Source organism: Podarcis vaucheri, assembly GCF_965113315.1.
Source record: "Podarcis vaucheri genome assembly, chromosome: 6".
In the NCBI taxonomy this organism is placed as follows: Eukaryota; Metazoa; Chordata; class Lepidosauria; order Squamata; family Lacertidae; genus Podarcis; species Podarcis vaucheri.
The window spans coordinates 46639602-46663005 of record NC_138764.1 but is presented as its reverse complement, the minus strand read 5'-3'; the positions used below and the strand labels follow the sequence as shown (position 1 = coordinate 46663005).

General features: G+C 42.4%; 1 protein-coding gene across 2 annotated transcripts; it reads right to left on the bottom strand.

The window, feature by feature from the left end:
• Positions 1-1251: 1251 nt before the first annotated feature.
• Positions 1252-14312, bottom strand: LOC309535565 (cytochrome P450 2J4-like). 2 transcript variants are annotated; one of them, XM_082228768.1, is made up of 9 exons: positions 14002-14310; positions 10995-11157; positions 9933-10082; positions 9123-9283; positions 8427-8603; positions 7918-8053; positions 5014-5201; positions 4033-4171; positions 1252-2188 (listed from the first exon to the last, which is right to left on the bottom strand). In XM_082228768.1, the coding sequence occupies exons 1-9, from the start codon at positions 14200-14202 to the stop codon at positions 2013-2015; spliced, it is 1491 nt and encodes a 496-aa protein (XP_082084894.1). In that variant the 5' UTR covers positions 14203-14310; the 3' UTR covers positions 1252-2012. The 2 variants fall into 2 exon arrangements, with proteins under 2 accessions (XP_082084894.1, XP_082084895.1); XM_082228769.1 differs by lacking the exon at positions 4033-4171 and having other exon boundaries at positions 14002-14312.
• Positions 14313-23404: the final 9092 nt, after the last annotated feature.

Genomic DNA, 23404 nt, shown 5'->3' with positions numbered 1-23404 from the left:
GAAGAGTAAAGATTAGTATCTTAGCTGACATTTGTAGAAGAATTATCTGCAAGTGCGAATCAATGCTAGCTCTTTGATATCTTCAGACCAGAACAGGTTCAGCAACTCCCAATTCTAAAGCCAGTTTCCTACAAACACCCCCCACTCCTACAATCCAAAATCTGATATGGGATGGGGTGGGATGGCTGGAGATATTATATTTCTTTATTTTATATTTACTTTTAAATTATTACGATTATATTCCACCTATGGTGGCATTACTGGTTCTCCTCTTCCTCATTTTATCATCACAAGCAGCCTGTGAGGTCGGTTAAGTCAAGTGATAGTGACCGGCCCAAGGTCACCCAGTGCGCTTCATGGCTGAGTGAGGAGTTGAATCCTTGTTGCCCAGGTCCTAGTCCACTTCATATCCTTCCATCTTACTCCACCTTCCAGAAAAGAAGATGCAGAAGTGAACAAGCTGACGGTAAAGAGAGAGAGAAGCTCTCAAGCTGGCCCTGAGCAGATGTAGATTTAGGGGAGAGTGGCAGGGATGCTGCAACTGTGATTTAGAATGGAGTGAGATAAGTGGGGGGGGGAGAGACCATTTTTGGCATTGCACAGGCTGCTCTTGAAATTTGAGACCCCAAAGTCCACCACTGTCTTGACTACAACATGGACACAACTCAGGTTCTTTTTAGGAAAAGAAGGCTTTAAGTCACCCTTGAAAGGAAGGTCTCTAGTTCTACAAATTAGTCACTGACCTTTCAGAGTGTCTTCTCGCTGCTTCCCTCTAGGGCTACTTCTACATTAGGGGAGGAATTCAACAATGTGCAAAAGCTCCAGCAGGGCAAGTATTTCAGATTGCCAGACAAATAGATTCCCACCCCCTCACCCCATACTCTCACATGAGCCAAGTTTTTAGGGGGGTTCCCCTGGAGGAGAGTGGGGGGGGAGCCCTCTTGTGCAAGCAGAATCCCACCCCATATATCTTAGATGTAGTCCTACAAGGGTTTCCTCACAACTCTCCATGCCCTTAACAGGATTCTATGACTATATAAAACTGTATGATACTGCTGTATATGTATATAGTGCAGATACTGCCTATTGTCACAGACTCAGTTTGGGGTAGAACTGGAATGGAAACTTTAAACAACAATCTTGCAGTGTATTGCCAAGGTTGATGAGGCCCTCAGACACACCACATGGGATCTTTTCTTTGCCAAAGGGGAATGCAAGGAGAACAACCAGGGTAATCAACCAGCCCAAAAATGAAAGTTCAAGGCTTTATTATCAAATCAAGTATTACACAATTTAGAACTTTTTATCACTAGTGAAGAGAAGTCCTGAGAGAAGGGAATAGAAATTGGAATGAAGAAATTATCCTACAAAGGCAGACTACCATTTAAAAGATGGGTTATAAATAAGCACACCCCAAGGATCCAGGCTAGCAATCCTTTTAAAATCACTCTATGCACCTATGTCATAAGCACTGATGTCTCCAATAAACATTAGCTTGCTAGATTGCCAAGTACACAGATTGGCCCTTGCTAAATTGGCCCAAGTACACAGTGCTTCTGCACTGCCAACTTACAAAAACTTTTTTAGTAAGTCTCTTTCATTAAATTAGCTGTTTGAACCAATTTAAAATTTGCCATGACCTGTAGACCAACTACAGCTTGAGTATCAAAGTCTACAGTTTACCAGACATCTGCAACCTTTCTCAATAGTAAATTATTGATCTGGCATTTGAATGTTGAAGTGGTTCAGGTACAAGGCTTTGCTGGTTTATAAGGCATTGCCCTAGCTGTGCCCCCAGGACAATTTTAAAAGTCACATACTTGAGATCATTTATGAGAAGAACCACACGCCAGTCATGTAGATTGAACCTGAGGCCTTCTAAATACAACGGACATGCATTACTAGAGCTATGACTATTGAGCTGTCCCCCTAAGGACAGAAGCTAAAGAGGCAGTGCTGGCCAAATTCTTCACCATCTTCTTTTAATGAGCAGTGCCATAAAATGAGTCCCCTCAGCGAGAGATTGCGCATATCCGGTACGGCTGGGGGGATAGCGTAAGACCTGACCGATGGTCAAGGCTTAATGTCACGCCTTTTGGAGGCTGGAAAGTGAACTTCTGAAGTAGGGCAGTGAAGAAAAGAAAAAGCTCAGTCCTGGCCAACTGCTCTCCAAGACAAGCTCGCTTTCCTAAAAGGGAGGGAGAGACGGGGGGGGGGGGAGAGAGAGAGAGAGAGAGAGAGAGAGAGAGAGAGAGAGAGAGAGAGAGAGACTATGTTAGTAGAGTTTACCGTACATCTTCATAGCAATCTCCCTAAATATGAATACAGGCATGCATATACACACACACAAAACAGCCATTCTTTGATATTTACAATGCAGTCTCCAACCAACCCATCTGTACAAAAAGACTTATAAAGGGAAAGTGTAAAAAAAAATTCATATATTAGAGAAAAGAACATACAAAGATTCATTATATTAGAGGAATTGTTTACAAAATTGTGTAAATTAGTCACAGCGAGCTTTAAAAATGTGTCAATAAGAAAAACATGCACTTAAATGGGTTTTCTTTTCTATTGCAGATTGCTGCTGAAATATGGAGAACTGAATTTAAGATTGGAAAAATGAAGGAAACCAAAGTTGGCAGATCTGTTCATCCCTAACCTTACAGCTTCCCTCTCACATTTCAAAGATGCAGAGATTTATTTATTTTATTTATTTATTTCATAAAATTTATATACTGCTTGATTATAGAAAACATCATAAAAACCAACTATCATTCAGTTAATATCCAGTTAACTGGCTTAACCCAAAACTCTGCATTCACTTTTACCCCCCCCCCCAAAAAAAAAGATCTTACAAATGTTTCAGGAAATTGCATCAATTTTTAGGAACTCGGGATGGAAAATTGTGCTTTTGTTTTTTGGAGAAAGGGCCACATTAGACTAACTGAAAACATTCAGCTTAGAACAGGCAATAAAAAATAAGTCAGTCAGTCAGTCAGTTAGTCAATCAATCAATCAATCAATCAATCAAGTTGTTGGAGGGACCAAGCAGTGGGAAGGGCCAGACCACAACATAGACATAATGTCACACACACACAACACAACACAACACAACACAACACAACACAGTGAGGGTAACATGAGGTGCTGGGAGAGTAAGGTTAAGGGGGGGGGAGAGCAATGCTAGGAGCTGGAAGCAGGGAAGGACAGCAAACTGAAAGGATGAGGACGGTAGGGCAAAAGCAATTCACCCACAGGGAAACAGATCCCTTTCCCCCACAAGTGGCTTACTTTCTGAGCTGCATGGTGAGAAGCAGGGTGCAGAGAAGAAAACAACTGTGTGAACATGGAGAGGGAAGCTTGCACACACAATGTTTCTCATGTTCCCTGAGGGGAAACCCTGTAAACCAGGGGTCAGCAACCTAAGGCCCATGGGCCGGAAGTGGCTCGCAGAGGTCATTTGACCGACCCACGAGCTGCCCCTGAACTGAGCTGCCCGCTCGCACACTGCACTAAACCAGAGCAGAACTGTGCAGGGTCTCGCTTCCGCGGCACCATGAACAGATGCCGAAAATTGCACCTGCACAGATGCAGACACCGAAAATCGCAGGTGCTCCATGCCCCAGCCCACGGAGGTATCTCTGCAGGACCGTTCTGGCCCAGGCAACATAAACCTTGCTAACCGCTGCTGTAAACAATACACCCTAACCCTCAAGGACTGTCTGAGCCACCTATGGCACTCATTAAAGATCTCAGTAAACACCCCCTCAAAAATCCACACTTTGCTGGGGTGGGAGTGGGGAGTCATGTCAAAACTATTTTTGTGTTGCACCACAGCCCCAAAGCGCAGCCATTTTGTGATTGGTGCCCATAGCACTTTCTTAAATGCCAAATGTACTCACTCTCCAGAAAAGTTGGTGACCCTTAAATGCACAATACAGTTAGTAATATACCCAGCTCTCAGTAAGTAAGTCGCCATCATATAGGCTCTGTTGCAACTCTGGTGAGCAGCTCCTCAACTTTTGTTACCTGCAGAGAATGGCAAGAATGCTTCCCTTTTCCGGAACTGACCATCCTCTAGGAAATGGCCAGGATTAAACTCATTGGGTGTTTCCCACTCATCCTTGTCAAACAGCACAGAGGTCAAATTAGTGAGCAGTATGGTTCCCTGCCAAAGGAGAAGCAGAGAAGAAAGTAGATAAAAATGACAAGTCGCTTTCAAGCATTCTCTTTGAAATTACAGCAGTACTAAACCTACGGTATATCTCCTGACAGAGAAAGGAAATGTTCTGAATGCAATATTTACTTTTCATTATTAAGTAATTCATCCAAAGAAGTCCCACAAAAGCACAGTTCCAATATAGATTTTAAAAGACATTCAAAGCCTGCTGAACTACTAAAATTCAAGGTTAACAACACCAGATACTGGCTAATTTCTGACAGACTAGCTACCCATTCAAACTGAGACTGGTACAACTCTGTATTTAGACCAGAGGTTACCAACATGGTGGCCTCCAGATGTTTGGGGATACAGCCTCATCATCCCTGCCTGTTGGTCATGCTGGCAGGAACTGATGGCAGTTGGAGACCAACAACATCTGGATGGCACCATGTTGGCCTAATAAATATAAATATAAATATAAATATAAATATAAATATAAATATATATAAATATAAATAAATATAAATATAAATATAAATATAAATATAAATATAAATATAAATATAAATATAAATAATATAAATATAAATATAAATAATATAAATATAAATATAAATATAAATATAAATATAAATATAAATATAAATATAAATATAAATATAAATATAAATATAAATATAAATAAATTATTACTTATAGCCTGCCCATCTGGCTGGGTCTCCCTAGCCAATTTGGGCAGCTCCCAGCAGAATAGTAAAAACACGATAAAACATCAAACATTAAAAGCTTGTGCTCTTTAGTGGAAGAGCAAAAACAAACAAGAGCGGCTTTATGTTCTTAACATTTACTTTGGGCACATGAAACCCAGCGAGTGTAGTGTCCTTAGTTGTTATCCGGGGCACATTCAAAGGCACAATGCTGCTCATCCTTTGAACTTCATGAACAACTGCATTGGTATAGGGCATGCTGTCCCGGTCATCCATCGATGGCTGGCGAGACTGGCCAATCACAGAATCTATTTCCGCTTGGACTCTGGCTGCAAATGAAGAAGATTAGCTTCAATACAAGAAGAACAGACAAAAACTGAGAGCTGAAGATTTCTAGTTGGAACGGTCCATCTACTGCCTAAATAGAATTGTTTTTACTGCACCGTTTATTGCAGCTTGCCAGAGAGACAGTCCCCTCCCCTCTCTTCCCCTTCCACACTGTTCTGTGACCTCTCACAACCTCCTTGAACCAATTTCAGGGTGCGTGAGAGAGAAGTACAGGGAGAGGAGTGGAGGGAAGCCTTTTTGCACAAGTGAAAGTCCATGCTCACAGCTTCTGCTGACAGGACTCCTTCAGCGAATCCTGCCCAAATAAAATAAAATAAAATAAAATAGAAGATTTATTTAAATGCTGACCATCTGACTGGGCTGCCCTAGCCACTCTGGGCAGCTTCCAGCAAATTATAAAACCACAGCAAAACATCACACATTAAAAACAGTTAAGGTATATAAAGCAGTAATATATACAAAAACAGTTACATATTATTAATTATATATGCATATGATATAACAGTTAAAAGAACATCAGCTCATACATATAATCAATTCAGATCAAATGCAAAACAGCTAGCAACTGAGTTAACAATCTCCATTTAGAAGTCATGTTGAAAGAGGTACATTTTATGGTCAACTACTTGCTAAACGAAGTGTTGTGAAAGACACCTATGATATTAACTGGCTTCAGTGTGGCATAAATCACATTATGGTGCAGGAAACAAAGCTTGAGGACATTTTTGTAAGGCATGCTATGGTTCGCATTTGAATTTCTTGCATTTGAACATCAAATACTATCACACATTTACAGTAAGTATACTAAGCTGTTTGTGCCAGCCGATGCCAGCACAATGGGATTCCCCCCTCCACCCACTTCCCCTAATCTTTAGTAGTTCAGGAACCACACACACACACACACACCCCAGAGCACCACACAGTGGGAGGAGACAGTAATGGTGTTATGTACTGAAGTTCTCACCCTGGCCACCAGGAGTATCGTGTACAGTGGTACCTCAGGTTAAGTACTTAATTCGTTCCGGAGGTCCATACTTAACCTGAAACTGTTCTTAACCTGAGGTACCACTTTAGCTAATGGAGCCTCCCGCTGCTGCTGCGCTGCCGCTGTGCAATTTCTGTTCTCATCCTGAGGTAAAGTAACCCGATGTACTACTTCCGGGTTAGCAGAGTCTGTAACCTTAACCTGAAGCATATGTAACCTGAAGCGTATGTAACCTGAGGTACCACTGTATATAGTTTTCACTCAGGTCCATGTCAGTTACTTTAGGCAGGAAACCCTGGGTTGTTGTTGCTACAATGTTGACAGCCGGCTGCCTGTAAAAGCAGGCCGGGTGAGCTGTTTGCTGCTCAGTTCTGTTCCAGCTTACAAATAAAGAGCTGCTTTGGAGAAATTGCTGTGTCGTCTGCTATGTCTACCCATTATTCAACACTGGCGATGAGGAAATGGAATCATAATTTGAAGTTGAATTCCACCCTATGTATCTCCTTTCTGTATTTGCTTGAGTTGATTCAACAAAATTAATCAGTTTACATAATAACATATTAATATGACTAGACCTATTGCATTTTTGAATCACCCCAGAAAATATCCTGAGGCAGACCACAGAACATCATTCATACAACCTAGCTCCCATTCTAATTTTGAATCCCTAAGAGAACAAAAACATTTCTACATTTTGCTATGAAATTACCTTATTGTAGTTACTATTGAACCTATAGCTTAGACTAGTGGCAAGGATTCATGGAATCATAGAATTGTAGAATTGGAAGGGACTCCAGGGTCATGTATTCCAACCCCTACAATACAAGAATCACAGCTAAAGAATCCTTGGTAGATGGTCATCCAAGAGAGTCCACCACCTTCTGAGGTGGTCCATTCCACTGTCTGAAAGCTCCTCCTAATATTTGAATCCATTAGTTCAGGTCTTACCCTCTGCAGTAACAGAAAACAAACTTGCTCCATTTTCCGCATAACAGTCCTTCAGAGATTAGAAGATGGCTATCATATGTCCTCCCATACCCAACTCCCTCAACCGTTCCTCAGATGGCTTGGTTCCAGACACTTGATCATCTGTGTCACCCTCCTCTACACACATTCCAGCATATCAATAGCCTTCTCAAACTTTGGTGCCCAGAACTGAAATCAGTAGTCCAGTTGGGGTCTGACCAAGGCAGAACACAGTGGTTCTGTTACTTCACTTGATCTTATACTGCTGTTGATGCAGCCTAGAATTGCATTAGGGTTTCTTTTTCTTTTTCATTTGCTGCTACTGCATCACACTGTTGATTCATGCTAAGACCCCCAGATCCTTTTCACATGTTCTGCTGTCAAGCCAGATATCTCACATCCTATATCTGTGTATCTGACATAGTAACATACCAACATGGCATTGGGAGCTCATCCAAAAAAGGGAACGGTAGAATTCAGCTTTTGTTTCCTGGGGGTACTCAATGGTACGAACCACCAGCAACTTTTTAACGGATATGTTAAAAGTGTGGCACTTATTGTAACAACTTCATGGTGCGTACTGGCACCTTTTTTTTCTAGAAACAAAGCACTGGTGCTATTCAATGTTAGTCATACTCATGGAAAACAAATTGAACTTAATAGCCTATAGGTTACATTGCTTAATTGCAGTAGATTTACTCCAAACCCAAAGTAATCAAAGACAAGTAAGCAAATGATGGCTCTACCTTGAATTTCCGGGAAAATGGCCATGTAAAGCAAGGCCCAGCGCAGGGTTGTAGAAGATGTTTCTGTTCCAGTAAGAAAGAGATCCAGTGTTGATTGTAGCAGGTTGTCTTTATGAAAACTGGAAGCAGCATCCGCCTTAAAACAAAGAAAATGCACCAAAGGGTTCATCCGTCATTAAAAACACCACCCCAGTTTCAGTCCCATATATTAAGTGATGACAATGAGATTCATGAGCTATATTCCTGACAAGTGTCCTGCATCTAGCACTGCCAAGTCAACAGCCCTGTGAATCTGGTGGATTTCAGGCACTGGACAAGTGGTGATGGGTCACCCCTGGATATACATTATTTCATATTCATGTATATGCACTTGTACACACATGCACCCTCACCTCTTTGGCTGCTTTCATACAGAGCCAATGGAAAATACAGGGTAAGTTCTGGTCCTTTAGATTTTGTCTCTGCTTTCTATTACTGCTACTACACAAACTATACTTTTTGTTTCTTACCGTGGCCATTTGATTTAGATAGGCATCTATGAAATCTTTGGGTTCAGATGGGTTCCGGTCTTCTTCATGTTTTTCAATGATTTCTCCCACAAAGGATTTCAGTTCTCCCCAGTTTCTTTTAACGGTCTGATGGGGCCCTGGCAAGTGCTTCATGAGAGCGGGAAATGCATTGTACAGCTGAGGAAACAAATACTAACATCAGATTTGTTCGGGGAAAGCCCTCTCATAACAGTTGCAGATCATGCTACTATCAAAGGAGGTAGCAATCCATGCAATGGATTCCCATGAAGATGGCTACCTGTTTGAAAAATGCATGCACCTTGACTGATGATATCAGGAAAATGGTGCCAATGTAGTTTTCTCATTTGGTGATGCCTATCTGTATGGGGGGCCTTTCACAGATTCTAAGTGGTAGGTGGAGAGTATGGAATTAAGCCGTGTATGCCCTTTGGGATTGCATCATTGTGTTCATTGCAAGACATGCTCTGGATCTTAAATCCAGTTTATAAACAGGCCCTACCTTTGGTATTTTAATAGATGATGTGAAGACAAGACAAGGTGTCGAGGGAATATGGGATGGTGTGCGATGCACAAAGGGAAAAAAGAAATAAGAAGATAAAGAAACATGAGGGCCAAAAGCAAATCAATGAACAGTCAACAAAAATGTGGGAGTGTGCCTGGGACCAGAAGACCTACCTGAGTCCACATACATCCCTGAAGATATATTATCTCATCAAGGAAGAGCAATAACTTCTGGAAATTACTGTCATGGTAATCAAAGCGGTCCCCAAAAGTGACAGAACAAATGATATTTGAAACAGCATTATTAATTTGAAGTTTAGGGTCAAATGGCTGCCCTGGAGAGAGAGAGAGAAATGGAGAAGGAATAAGACTGCTTATGGCTTCCATGTAACAAAAACAGAAGGTGGTGGAAGTTGGTGTGTCTGGACAGAGTATGGGGGGACAGCAGATGTTCTTCAACTAGAGGATGTCTAGATGGCACAGTGGAAGAATTTTATACTTAGGGGAACATGCTAAGGAAAACTGCACAGCTATAGGTATAAGCTTTCTAGCACATTGTTCTCTGAGATTTTATATCTATGTTGTTTTGAGGTTATGGGTGCTAGCCCCCTTGAATCCCTGGAGGCAGCAAGCATTAAAACATAAGGCAGGCTAGCTGCCTCATGAGGTGATCACTGGGGGAAAGGCCCCTCCGTCAGACTGCAGTGAGAGAGTCTAGGGTAGACTTTGCAGGGATGTGACCTAGAAGTAAAAGAGCAAGCTGGAGAGTTTCAGAGCACAGTGTTTGATTTCTGTTTGAATCCAAGGCTTGTGGCTATGGGAGAAATAAGACCCACAATGGATATACCCCTGGGCTGAGTTTTACATTGATGCCCATCTAAAGCAGAGTTGCATTTGCACAAAGCAGCACTTGAAAGCTTCATACCATGACCAATGTATTTTTTAACCTTTCATAGGAAATAGGCTTTTTTGACTGTTTTGCACCTTTCTCAGCTTCAATAGCTTCCGTTAGGTATTGGCTCTCTTCCTGTATTCGTTCTTCTAAAGTCCTTTTACCCAAACCAAAGTTTCTGAGCATTGATATGGCAAATTTTCTCTGTTGTTTCCAGTTGAGACCATTAGAGGAGACCACTCCTAGATGGGAAGAAATAACAAGTGCATATCGCAAGTAAGAACATTTAACATTCAATTATAACATGGGCTATTTGCTTTAGGTTATTCTGCTTGCCTGTTTGTGTTGCTTTGGAAAGACTGAAGCAGGCTGGTTGTTTTTATTTGATTGCCGTTAGTTCTGCTGCTGCTGCTGTTTGATTATTGTCTGTGGGTTGGTTTGTTTTTGTTTTTTACTGTTTGGATTGCATTTTGGAATACAGTTGGCCCACCACTTATGTGGGAGTTTGGTTCTGGGGGTCTGTGTGCAAAGGCAAATTCTAGGAATCCCAAGAGCCAACACCACCCACAAAGTGGGGGGCTACCTACTGGGCTGTAGGAAGGAGCCCCAAGTGCTTCCTTGGGCCCCCCTGATACCTCCCCCAAGCCTGGTAAGCAAGGAAAGCCCACTGGATGTGTAGGTGGAGGAAAAAAGAATAAATGATAAGTGGAAATGGCAAATTTACTTATTTATTCTACCCCACCCCACCCCGCATAATGTTGCTGGCTCCCTGTACTAACTTTATGCTGTCCTTTGAAAGTTTTTGGGAACTCCGATAGATAGGCAGCATATGTTTAGAAATACACAAAATGAAGTAAATGTATAGGAACAAGTAAAGCAGTCAATATTTTTTTTTTTACAAATGTCCCTTCTACACTGAAGCCCTTTAGGCCACTCTGGCATTCCTTTTCTGGATTAATGGTACCTGTTTATATGGCCTTGATTATTTAATGATAATTCTGTTTTTCTCTCTATTTATTTTTGCCTTTTTGATTAGATAGGAGCTTTCACCAGGAAATGATGAGATTATACCAAATGATGATACAGAAGCGTATTTCTGAGCTAGAAATAAATAAATAAATTTAAACAATTGGCTGTAATTTAAAGTAACTCACCCAATGACCTACTGATTTCCTTGGAAAGAGGATCAACTGGACGATCTATGAAGTTTTCACCCTGATAGACAAGAGCTTCCTTCACCAGATGCAATCCATTCACAATCACGATCCATATTTTCCCAACCTGAATGCTGAAGACATTGCCATATTTTTCTGCCAGCTGGAAGTAGAGGAAGAATACAAGAGAGGATAAAATATCTCTATATAATCTATATTGATATTCTATATTAATTTACCTGTATGGTGTTTATAGAATGCCAATACTGTATGGAACAAGCAAACTTGGTTGCAATCAAATACGTACATCGGAGCAGCAGAGATGTCAAAAGTGTTTCCTGGGCCCAGTTCACTGTGCATGGACAGACTCCTTCCATTCTCTGCCTGCAATCTATTGACAAGAGCTGCTGCTTCTGCACATATATTAATTTAGCCTAGCCTACCACACAGAGATCATAGAACCAAAGAAATGTAGAGTTGGAGGTGACCCTGCGGATCATCTATTCCAACCCTCTGCAATGCAGGTATATGCAGCTGTTCCATATGGGGATCAAATCTGCAACCTTTGCTTTCTCAGGATCATGCTCTAATGTTGCAAAGATAAAAGGGAGAGGGTAGGATAATGTACAACAGAACATGCAAACAGAAATACAATCCTTATCCTAAAGTACATGGGACATAGAGAATTGAGTGGGGCACCACAAAATTCCTCCCCTCTTTTTGCAAGGGAGTTAATTCTGAGCAAAACCTTTTCAAGCCAGTCAGTTGTGTTTTATTCTATAAAGGCAGAACACTAAGGGAGTGGAGGAAATAATGTAAACACAAGAAAAATGCTTTACGTACTCAAGTCTCCTCCATCCATCCATCCAGCAGCAGCAACAACAAGAAGCTTCAACAGTTTTGTATATAACTACCTTTAGAAATGTCTGATTTATTTCAAAAAGACAGCTTGGGGTCCCCGCTGGCTTGGAGTCCTGTACATGTGTACCCCCTGTAGCCCTCTAGAGGTACTACCTTTGTTCTCGCAAAATACAGGAGAGGATGAGGGAGGAATTGAGGGTTGTTGTTTTTTCACCTAGTACTGAAATGACTTCAAAGCAACTCATTACAATCTACTGCAGCCGAACACTATGGCCCCTCTGGAATTTGTCACATGAACACACACACATACACACAAATTTGTAAATCTGTCTGTGCTTTCCTTCCCTGATCTTAAATACATGACTTTTCACATATATGCAGTACTGCACAGCAACAGATGCAGGCCTGGGCAATAAACAAACAAACATGAGGTGATGAGGTTATGAGCTTTGTTCCACATGTTAAATTTCTGAAAGAGAGGGAATATTAGGTGGTGGGGCAAAGGACAAGCCTTCTGGGGAGCTACCTCTCCCCCACCCTCCTCTTTCAAATATCATACAGATAACTATGTTCAGAACTGGTGTTTCTGGGCTACACTGACAGAAAACTACTTGTTCCTAGAGCCGTGGAACCTGTTGCTCTCTAGGAGATAGGGCTCAGTGATCCTAGGCTGGGAACTGGAAGCAGCTACATGAAAGCCTTGCTCCTCCTCAGGGGTGGAATGAAGAGAGGGAGCAAGGAGAAAAAAAGGAAAGGGAAGAAACGAAAGACGTTTTTCTCCAGCCCAGCTGGCAATGCCTTCCCCGTAGAAGTGTGGGTGAGCATTTGGAGAGGATCCCTAACATGGCAGGGAGAGGGAGTGCAGCAAATACAGGACACATTGTGTCCAGTATTGAGGATGTCACATTGTACACTGAAATACAGGATGATCTTGCATTACACAGGACAGGCAGCAACACTATACCCCTCTGTCAGGAACTCCAAGGGATAGCCAATGTGTTTTGGACCACAACTCTCATGAAACCCAGTGAAGATGGGCAGCAGTAGGGGATGATGGAGGTTGCAATCCACAAATTCTGGCAAGCGCATTAGCGGCCCTGGAAATATATGGTCTGAAGATAAAGCAACAGGACAAGAAAGCTTAAGGATGCTATTATTCCGATTTCAAGGCATCACTCGTGGTTTCTGCTAATCTATCAAAACAGTGCACGAGACAAAAACAGAACAGGACACACAAACACAAGCTCCCGTAACATTAAAACCGTCTATACAAATTCAAAAATAAAACAACAATTTCATCACATAATTACTGGCTTACAATCTAAACAAAATTATCTTGTAGGAATCTAAATACATGTTGGGTTGCTGTTGGATTTCAGTTGGTAACTGATTCTCGAGAGCTGAAGTTGCAACACTAAAATCCCACTTTCTAATACAGGACAAACACACCTCTGTGAATTCACTGCTAACATTAACCATAGCAAGCTTCTTAATATTTGCTTTCCTTAGAAGTATCTGTCCATTTTGTCTTCCTTAATTATGTTCCTTAATTTAGACCTGAAGTATGGGATTGAGTTTGTGAGCAAGGTAAGAGACACCCTGACCCATAGCCCACCTGAACTTGCACACCGCACCTGAGAAGCTGCTTGGCATTGTATGATCTACTTGAGCCTAAGGGTCAAATACAAGGAAAACAAACTGACCTCTGGACCAAGGAACTGGACAGAGCTCATTACCTTACTCATGCAAATATGTGGCTCATAGCTCTGGACTTTTTTTTTCCTGCCCAGAGCTAGAGGTAAAAGGCAGAAGTGGTGGAAATAACCTGCTAACAAAACAGAATCATGCAAACAACAATCCTACCTTTTATGGCAGGTGTGGACGCAGGTTTGTTAACAATGACTGTTAGGCAAAATAGATCCCCCAGATTCAGAGATCATACACATCTGGATGGAACAAACCACAGGAGATGCATTTGCCTTCATGCCCCAGCTGTGGGCTGCTCAGAGACCTCTGGCTGGCTACTCTTGGAATCAGGATGCTAGACTAGGGCATCTAAGCCTCATTTTCCAGTGAGGTTTCTACGCTCCTTTCAACTGCAACGTCACCTGCTTTCTCATCATCTGGTTCATTCCTTCATTCTTACCTTCCGTGCTGCCAAATGAGGGTTCTTTGCTCCAAAATGTGGTATATTACCCAGCAAGGGAAGAGGCCTGGGCCCTGGGGGGAAATCCCTTGGACGAATCCTTTTCTTGTAATCAGCAAGAAGCAGAAATGTTGCTAGAAACACCAGAACGATTTGCAGGGACAAGGCCTCCCAGAGGACAGAGAGCAACTGGAGCAGCATCTTGGAACCTTTCAAGCCTTCCTTTGTCAGAGCAGACTGTTTTCTGTTGGGAGAACAGAAATCTGATCCCAGGAGAGCAGTCACACCTCTCCTCTAGGCTAGGGCTCCTCTGAGAAACAGGAGTATGCAATCCGTACATTGTTCTACATCACACCCACAAAGAGATAGAAGCGAGATGGCCTAATGAGTAACTCTTCTTAGGAGAGGGAAGGTGGCTTTCTGAATCAGAACATTTCCTTCTTGTTTTCACTTTTATTAAAAAAGAATATATTCTATTACTTTTTCCACAGGAAATAAACTTTACTTAAAATACCATAAGCAACAACAATAGCAGTTAGTCTGTCATTTCTTGGGAAAAAGCATAATAGCACCTTAAAGTTTGAACCATTATTTAAAACACGTTTATGATGCATATTAAAGTCTCTAACCAATACAGTTACTCTAGGCATTTCTGTGGGTCTAGGTTGGTTCATAGAATCTTAGAGAATCAAAGAATCTTAGAGTTGGAAGGGACCCAAGGGTCATCTAGTGAAACCCCTGATCAATCGTCTCGTCTCATACAGGAGAAGAGTGGATCCCAGGTGTTACAAAAAAAAAGATTCTGAGGGTCTGGAGAGTGTGTCTTGATTGATCATCTCATATAGGATAGGTGTTACCAAAAAAAAAAGAAGGGGGAAAAAGATGAGGGACTCATCTTGCCTCTGGCTGCTCAGAGCCATCAGGTTAAATTTCACTTGTTTTGAAGAGTAAAGATTAGTATCTTAGCTGACATTTGTAGAAGAATTATCTGCAAGTGCAAATCAATACTAGCGCTTTGATATTTCAGATCAGAACAGGTTCAGCAACTCAGTCCTCTTGGTAAAGAGTCAGAGGAATCATCTTGCTTGCCTTCTGTTCAATATTGCATAGATTAGAAACAGTCTTAGGCTGGATTATCATTTGAGGAAGATTGTAAGCAGCAGATCCAGATGAGGACTGCCTAATAGCCTACTCCATTTTCTAGAGTGGTAATAGTCCATTATATAGGGAAAAGAAGCATATTGGGTCTTAATCAGGTAGGCGACAGCGATATCTGGTACAGATTTTGCCTTGGCCACAAAGAGATGAAATCAGGGATGGGGAACCAGTGACTCTCCAGATGTTTTTGGACTCCAGCTCTAAGTAGTGCCAACCAGCACATCCCATAATCAGGGATGGGGAGAGTTTACTGTCCCTTGCAGTAAGCAGCAGCAACTCTGCTCTTGGGAGGTCAGGGTAGTGCTACCCCATCATGCCAAGCCATTAGCTTTCAGCCTTCGTTCCCCGTGTCAAATAGAAGAATCTTAATACTCATCACCATCAGCTAGAGAGGGGGTAGAATTCCAACCACAGCTGTACCTCGGAAGTCCAACAGAATCCATTCCAGAAGTCCATTCAATTTCCAAAACATTTGGAAAACAAGGCGCAGGCGCACCAGAAAATATAGCGGAAGCCGCACCAGACAGTCAGCTTCCAAAAAAAGTTCGAAAACTGGAACACTCAGTTTTTGATCGTTCGAAGGCTGGAACGTTTGACTCTCAAGGGATTCAGGAGTCAAGGTACAACTGTACTGAACTGCAATAATCGCTTAACTGCTGTGCTTAATTGCTACTGCCTCTGTGTGCCTGGGGGACCTGCCCATACTTCTGAATGCATTGCAGGTGAAAGGTGAAGAACCAGTGTCTGCAAGCTGAGGCAGCCTGGACTGCTGCTGCAGGAGGTCATTGTATGTCAGCTCAGGCCTCTGGAAATGTCAGCAATATGGGCTGAAGCAGCCTTCAATAATTATTTTTAATTGCAACTCCCATCATCCTTGGCCATTACCCAAGATGCACAACTTTTTTAAATCATGGCAACAACTAATCTGGAAAGTAATATAACCTATGGGAAATTCAGGAACCACAATCCATCTTAAAGCCCATTGATCTTACTGTATTTATAAGCACATTTAAACTCTGCGTTGGGATTGAGGACAACAGTTCAGAACAACAGAAACTGGTTATGTGCCAAAGGAGGTGCATGTCCATTCATGCAGCTGTTGATCCAAGTTAACTTTCTACCACTTCATTGCAGAACGTGCCTTGTAAAATATTCTAAGCCCTATGCGGCCTAGGACCCTCATACTTACAGGGCCACCTCTCCTGGTATGTCCCGCAGAGGACCCTAAGGTCCATGAATAATAATAGCTTAAAGGTCCCAGGCCCTACGGAAGCCAGACTATTCTCCACCAGGGCCAGGGCTTTTTCAGTGATGGCTCCAACCTGGTGGAATGCTCTGTCCCACAACACTAGGGCCCTGCGGGACTCGATCTCCCTCTGCAGAGCCTGTAAGATAGAGTTATTCTGCCTGGCCTTCAATTTGAATTAGCCTGATCATCTATTCCCTTTCCCCCTTTCCTCTTCTATGAATAAACCCTTTCTGGGACCCCACATTTAAATTTTTCCCTGTCTCCTTGCTGACCCTAGTAGGACCAACTTGGCTAGTTAGCCCTGGTGATCATTTGATGTCTACTTACTGGGTTCCCTCCCCCCCCCAAAAAAAAATGACCCCTGAATTCTTGAACTTTATTGACATTAATGCTGCATTTTATGTTGTATTTTATGCTGTTTTTAATCAGTGTTTTATATTTGCTGTTAGCCACCCTGAGCCCAGTTTTTAAACCAGGAAGGGTGGGGATTAAATAAAATAAAATAATTTATCATTATTATTATTATTAGCAGGGCATTCCATTAGAATTTTATCTTGAGTTGCGACCACACTCATTCCTGAAAGCAAACCACAACCTCACCATAGTGATGGCTGGTGCTAGCTTACAGCCAGAGACCCCAAGAGCTCTCAGGAAACCACTGTTTTGGACCCAACCTGCAGAGACAGCACAACCACCACCACCTACTGCCTGCCCTCTTCTATATTTGTAAGCACACTGAAACACTGTGTTGGGATCAAGGCCAACAGTTCAGAACAACAGAAACTGGTTCCATGCCAAGGGAGGTGCACATTCATTCATGTAGCTGTTGATTCAAGTTAACTGTTTACCACTTCATTGCAGAACATGCCTTGCAAAATATTCTAATTTTATAAGCATATGCAGTACATTCCGTTGGAATTTTATCATAAGTTGCGACCACACTCATTCCTGCAAGCAAACCACAGCCTCAACACAGCCATGGCTTGTGCTAGCTTACAGCCAGGGCCCCCAAGAAGAGCTCAGGAAGCTCTTCCTGACCTCTTCCTGAACAGGACGGATTGGAGTTGCACAAGAAGACGTGTGCTACAGCACCCTGTGCAAGTCCAAAATTTGGAACCCCCTCCAGCACTTGCCCAATGGCTCTGGCAGGGCTCTAGAGCTCCCCCCCCCCTTATTCCCAAAACTGGGAAAGCACTAACTAGGCTTTGGGAAGCAGGCGGGAGGACTCGAGGACTCTGTCAGAGCTTCATGCCTCCTTCCCAAAGCCCAGCTCTTGCCTCCCAAACTCATGGAACCAGAAGGTGAGCCCATGGGGCCCTGGGCTGCACCGGGTATAGGGGCTGGTCCTCACCCTGCAAGGCCATCTTGGGGCACCCATGGGGCAAACTGTTTGGAAGGTTTTATCTCACCCAACAGAGCAGGTGCTTGCTGATTCTCTGGCGCATGCACATGGGCCTCAAGCTCTTCTTGCATGTGTTCCTCCACCACCATTTCCTCAGGTGCCAGCTTCTCCTCCTGCATGTTCACATGCACCTTACATTCCTCCTGCTGTGCCTCATCTTCTGGCATCTCTGGAGGCACTGATTCCTCTTTCCAATGCAGACGCACCTCTTGCATCTCCCCCTGCACTGCTAGCACACATGGAGAGCAGCTCTTCACATCCATCTTGCAGCTCACACTCCTCTGAGGCACTTTCCTCCTGCACCTGCTCTTCCACAGCAGGCTCCCAGGGGATGGAGAAATCAATCAGAAGCAGCTCCTCGTCTCCAGCCAGCTCACCCTTATCCAAGGCGTTGTCTTCCCCCTTGCCTTCAGCTACTGTCTGTATCTCTTTGCAGTCCCAGCCCCTCATCCACACTGGACCACTTTGGCCGCCCCTTCCACCTGGGTGCCTTGCAGCTGGGCTCCTTGATCACTTTCAACCCCCTGTAGCATCTCATCTGGCAGGACCCTCACCTTGTGTGGAGTCACACTTTTCTCTCCAAAAAGGCTTCTCACCACATCCCAGGAAGAATACATGGTTTTGATTGGCTTAGGTAGGCTGATTGACATGGAGGGCTGCCATTGTCCTGCCCACCCCAGCTTGCTATAATCTTTAGCTTGCTTTCCCCTGCTCCATGATGTCTTACTGAGAAACAAGGTGAGGGGCTGGATAAAATAACTCACTGCCCTGTTAGAATATTCTAGAAAAAACTTGTTAATTGGCTTGAACAAGTTGCTAGGCAACAGAAAATTTCCCCAGCAACAGGTTCCTTAACAGGCAACTTTTCAATTATCTATATTTAAATTTTCCAGAAGCTGCAATGGTATTTGAGGATAATCAATCATGTATAAGTATGACCAAATCAGAAAAATGTAGACCTAAAACACTTAAATATATGCTATACACGTATGAAAGACTGCATTTTTAAAGGGTGGATCAAGCTCAGGTATTGATCCACAGAGTTTATGATGGCAGACATTTTTACAAAGCCTTTGACTGCTGTAAAATTTAAAATGCTGGCAATGGAATTGTGTCTTACTGAGTAAAATTAAAATAAAATAAAATTACCAGGTGTTCAAGGCAGCATTTCAAGTTAGGAGGTCTGTTGAAACTTGAAACTTGTAAATGGCCCTGAACAAGTTGCTAGGCAATGGGGAATTTCCCCAGCAACAGGTGTCCTTCTCAGGGCATGCAATCAACTAAATCTGAGTCAGTGTAAATGAGTATGTGAATAAGACAGCATTAGGTCTCTAGCCAGATGGCTAAAAAGAGAGAAAGATTGTGTTTGTTTGTTTGTTTGTTTGTTTGTTTTTTCTTTATTAATGACCAGTGTAAAGTTTTGTAAATAATAAAGACTCAGAAACAGAACCAAATGGTGTTTATTCTCGTAATGGGCATTTCACTAAAAGATACCTGGAATGCTGCTGCTGCAGTAAAGAAGTAAAAGATGGAGTTCTTTGTAAAAAGAACTCTGCTGCAGAAAGAAAAGAAAATCCAAGAGTAGATGCTCACACATTTTGTTTTGATTGGCTAAGCCACTGAAATAGGCAGAAGTGTCTAGGCAACCTCTCTGTTGGTAGAAGTGAATTAATAAAGACTGTGGGTGACAGGAAAGAGACTGAAGGTTTTCGGAGCTCAAAAATCTTGTGATTCCTTGCTTGCATCCTATTTCTACCTAAAGCTCCCTGAAAATTCTCCTCCTTCCTGAATAACAAGCCAGTAGTTCATCTTATGCTGTCTGTATTCCTTTTAACTTGACAGAACCAATAGCGGCCAACTCTGGCAATTTTACTTTAAAACACTATTCATTAACTGGAATGAAACAGAGCTACAAGTGAACAGTTTCAGCCATTAGCAATTGCTATGCTTTTAACATAAGATGTTGTTGCGGTATAATATGGAAAGGATACTTTTAACTATTCAATGGAAATCACAATTGCTGACTCAGTTTTCATGCTGTTATCCCCTATGTTTATTAAATCATGACAACGATACTTTTAAAAAAAATCTATGTACAATTCATTGGTTGCAATCCAATTTGGAGTTGTATTTTTAAAGCCCATTGATTTCATTATATTTACAAAGCACATTTAAACTCTGTGTTAGGATAGAACTAGTTATATACAAGGGAAAGTGCATGTACATTAATTCAGATGCGTCAATGCAGTTAACATACAGTGGTGCCTCGCAAGACGAAAAGAATCCGTTCCGTGATTCTCTTCGTCTAGCAGTTTTTTTGTCTTGCGAAGCAAGCCCATTGATGGATTAGAGGATTAGCGCTATTAGCGCTATTAGCGGCTTTTAGCGGCTTTTAGCGGCTTATTAGCGGCTTATCAGCTTATCGGATCAGCTGATAAGCGGCTTAGCGGCTTAGAAAAGGGGGGGGAGGAAAAAACCCCGCAGGAACTCGCAAGACATTTTCGTCTTGTGAAGCAAGCCCACAGGAGATTCGTTTTGCGAAGCACCTCCAAAACAGAAAACTCTTTCGTCTAGCGAGTTTTCCGTCTTGCGAGGCATTCGTCTTGCGGGGCACCACTGTATGAGAAATATTCTGATTTTATAAATATACGCAAAACATTCCAATAGATATCTATATTGAATTGTACCCCTTCCTACCAGCAAACCAGTGCCTTTCCCCCCACCGAGGTGCAGCCATGACTTGTCTGTTCAGGTTTGAAATCGGCACCTAATTGTTCACTCTCACCTTCATCCTGCTTTGCATCTGTTGGAACAGAAGAATGCCCTTGCAAAGATAGCGTATATGGGAAAATCTGTGCTTCTTGAAAGGTTATGAGGATAACCTCAAGGTGTCCTCCAGCAAATTTGCTGTGACCTGCAGTAAGCACTTTACATCTTAATTAACCTCAGCGTACATTGGAAGCAAGTTAATAACTGCTGGACTGGCAGCACCTGCTAAGAATACAATACAAGAAAACAGCATGGGGAAATCAGGCACTTCCTCTTCCCGGGGAACTCTGAGAATTGTAGCTCTGTGACCAACCAGTGAGGCAACTTCCACAGGTGTAGACATGTTATTTCTATGTGCCTAGTATAGTAAAACATTGGTTCTTTTCCTCCTGCATTCTGGGAATTATTTCTATCTTCTCTTTGCTTCTAAAACAGACTATAAGGCCTGTTTATAATCAATCACGCTTCTCTCTCTCTTTCACGCACAAGGCTAAAGGTCTGTGCCTGGCACAGATCTTTTTGTATATCATTCCTTACATACCACACTTGTCTTCTTTAGTTCACCTTTAGTTCACAATGATGTGTAAATCACAATGATGTGTTAATCCTCAATGTATAATTAATTGTGTGAGTTTATATAACAATCTAAACATTAGTAAACACCTTAGTCATAACATTATCAATCTTAGTCATAGGTGGATTAAGAGCTTATATGCCTGTCTAAATACAGCTCTAACATTCTGTCTTTCATGTGCCAAAGATCTATGAAGCTATGTAAGCCCGCCTTACATACAAATGAGCCAATAGGATTTCAGTTTCTTTGTCTTGTGTTGAGCCAATCAGCCACTAGCACATTCGTGGCCATGCTTTTTGTAACTTTGAATAAAAGGAGATGCTGTGAGGCTAGAGGAGGAAGAATCTCTCTCTCTCTCACTTTCATCTGGCACACACGCAAGCTCTCTGAAAGAAAACATCTCGTTGTCTGTCTTTATTCATCTCTACAAACCCCCAAAACCAACATCTGGTGACCCCTTGACGTGACCCTGAAGAAGGGTAAGTAATCAGATCCCAATAGAGATCCCTTTAGAGCCAAAAGCATTCCTCATACTAATCCGACTGGGAAAAAGTCTAAAGCGCTTAATTCGTTAGTATGGGAGGGGATTTAAGTAAGGTGCAAAAGGCTCACGCGAAAGAGCTTCTTTCGTTAGTAAGACAGACAATAGACAAAGTTCAAATTTCTCTAAAAGAGATTGAACAGCTACTGCAGGAAATAACTCATCAATGTCCTTTTTATCAAGCAGAAGGCTCATTGCAAATTAGCACATGGGAGAAAATCGGCAAAATTTTATTTTCCGAGCCACGTGCTCCAATCAGCTGCCTACTCACATGGCAAAAGTGTGCTAACGCCATAGCAAAATTAGAACAATCTTCTCTTTCAATTTCTTCACTGCTGGTAACTGAAGAAATCCCTTCCCCCCCCGCCATACCCTCTGATTTTGCCCCCTTTGTCTCCTTCATCACCTAGCCAAAATCCCCCTCCCTTTTCTCCTTCCCTTGCTCCTGCGTCGTCTCAGTTTACAAATTCCCCCCCCATCCCCCTCGGCCCCCCTTCTCTGCCTGAACAAGCAAATCAGCATGCCTTTGTCCCTTCCTCTTTGTCTCTAGACCATGCTACTTTGCCAAAACAATATGGAGCCGTCCGTGCTGGGCTTTTACAGGCTAAGCAAGATGGGCTTTTTTCATTGGAAGAAACAGCTGCATGGGCTGGTGAAATGCCATTAATTTTTCCTCTCACTTATCAAAATGCTCCTGGAGGTCAGCAATTACAAGTTTATCATGAAAAATTGCCTTATGCTGTCATGAAAGATCTCAGGAAAGCCATTAGTGATTCAGGTCTTAAATCTTCTTATGTAATGGGAATTATAGAGGGCATTTCTACCTCTTATACAATGATTCCGATTGACTGGAAAGATTTAATGAGAATGATGTTATCTCCAGCGCAATTTTTAGTTTTTGAAAATGAATTTAAACATGCCGCCATAGCTCTGGCTGATCCAACGCATACAGCAAGCCAGCTTTTCGGCGCTCCTCCATTTGAGACCCTGGCTGCCCAAGCCGTGTTGTCACCTTCACACTTTCAGCGCACTGCAACTTGCGTGCAGCGTGCATTTCGTAAAATTCCTGTCTCAGGACAGCCACTGAGTTCTTTTGTAAATGTTAAACAGCAGAATACAGAGCCATACCATCAATTTGTGGATAGACTGAAGGAATCTATCTGTAGACAGATAGATAATGAAACGGCTCAGAATGAGTTGCTAAAAAAATTGGCTTATGAGAACTCTAACACGGACTGTAAAAAAATGCTGCAATCAATCATAAGCCGTTCAACATATTCCCTTGCAGATTTGATAAAAGCGTGTTCGGAAGTAGGGAGTCAATCTCATACAATGTCTTTGTTTGCCAATGCACTTCAGGCTTCCGTGAGACCAACAGGAAACTGTTATAATTGTCACCGTCCTGGTCATTTTGCAAAGCAGTGCAAGGCCCAAGGTGGGACTGCACAGAAGAATAATAATGCAAATACCACGACCAGACCTTCCAAAAAATGTCCAAAGTGTGGGAAAGGCTATCATTGGGCAAATCAATGTAGGTCTCAGGGAAACTTCACTGGGCCCAGACTCTCGGGCCCGAAAGAATAGAGAGTTGTCAGCCTTTGGTTTCTGCTGCTGCAAAAGTTACTAAAAATATGCCTTCTGAATTTGCCATTGATTTGATTAATCAAGAGACCAAAAACACTGCATTGCCTGGTGAAATCATAATCATGG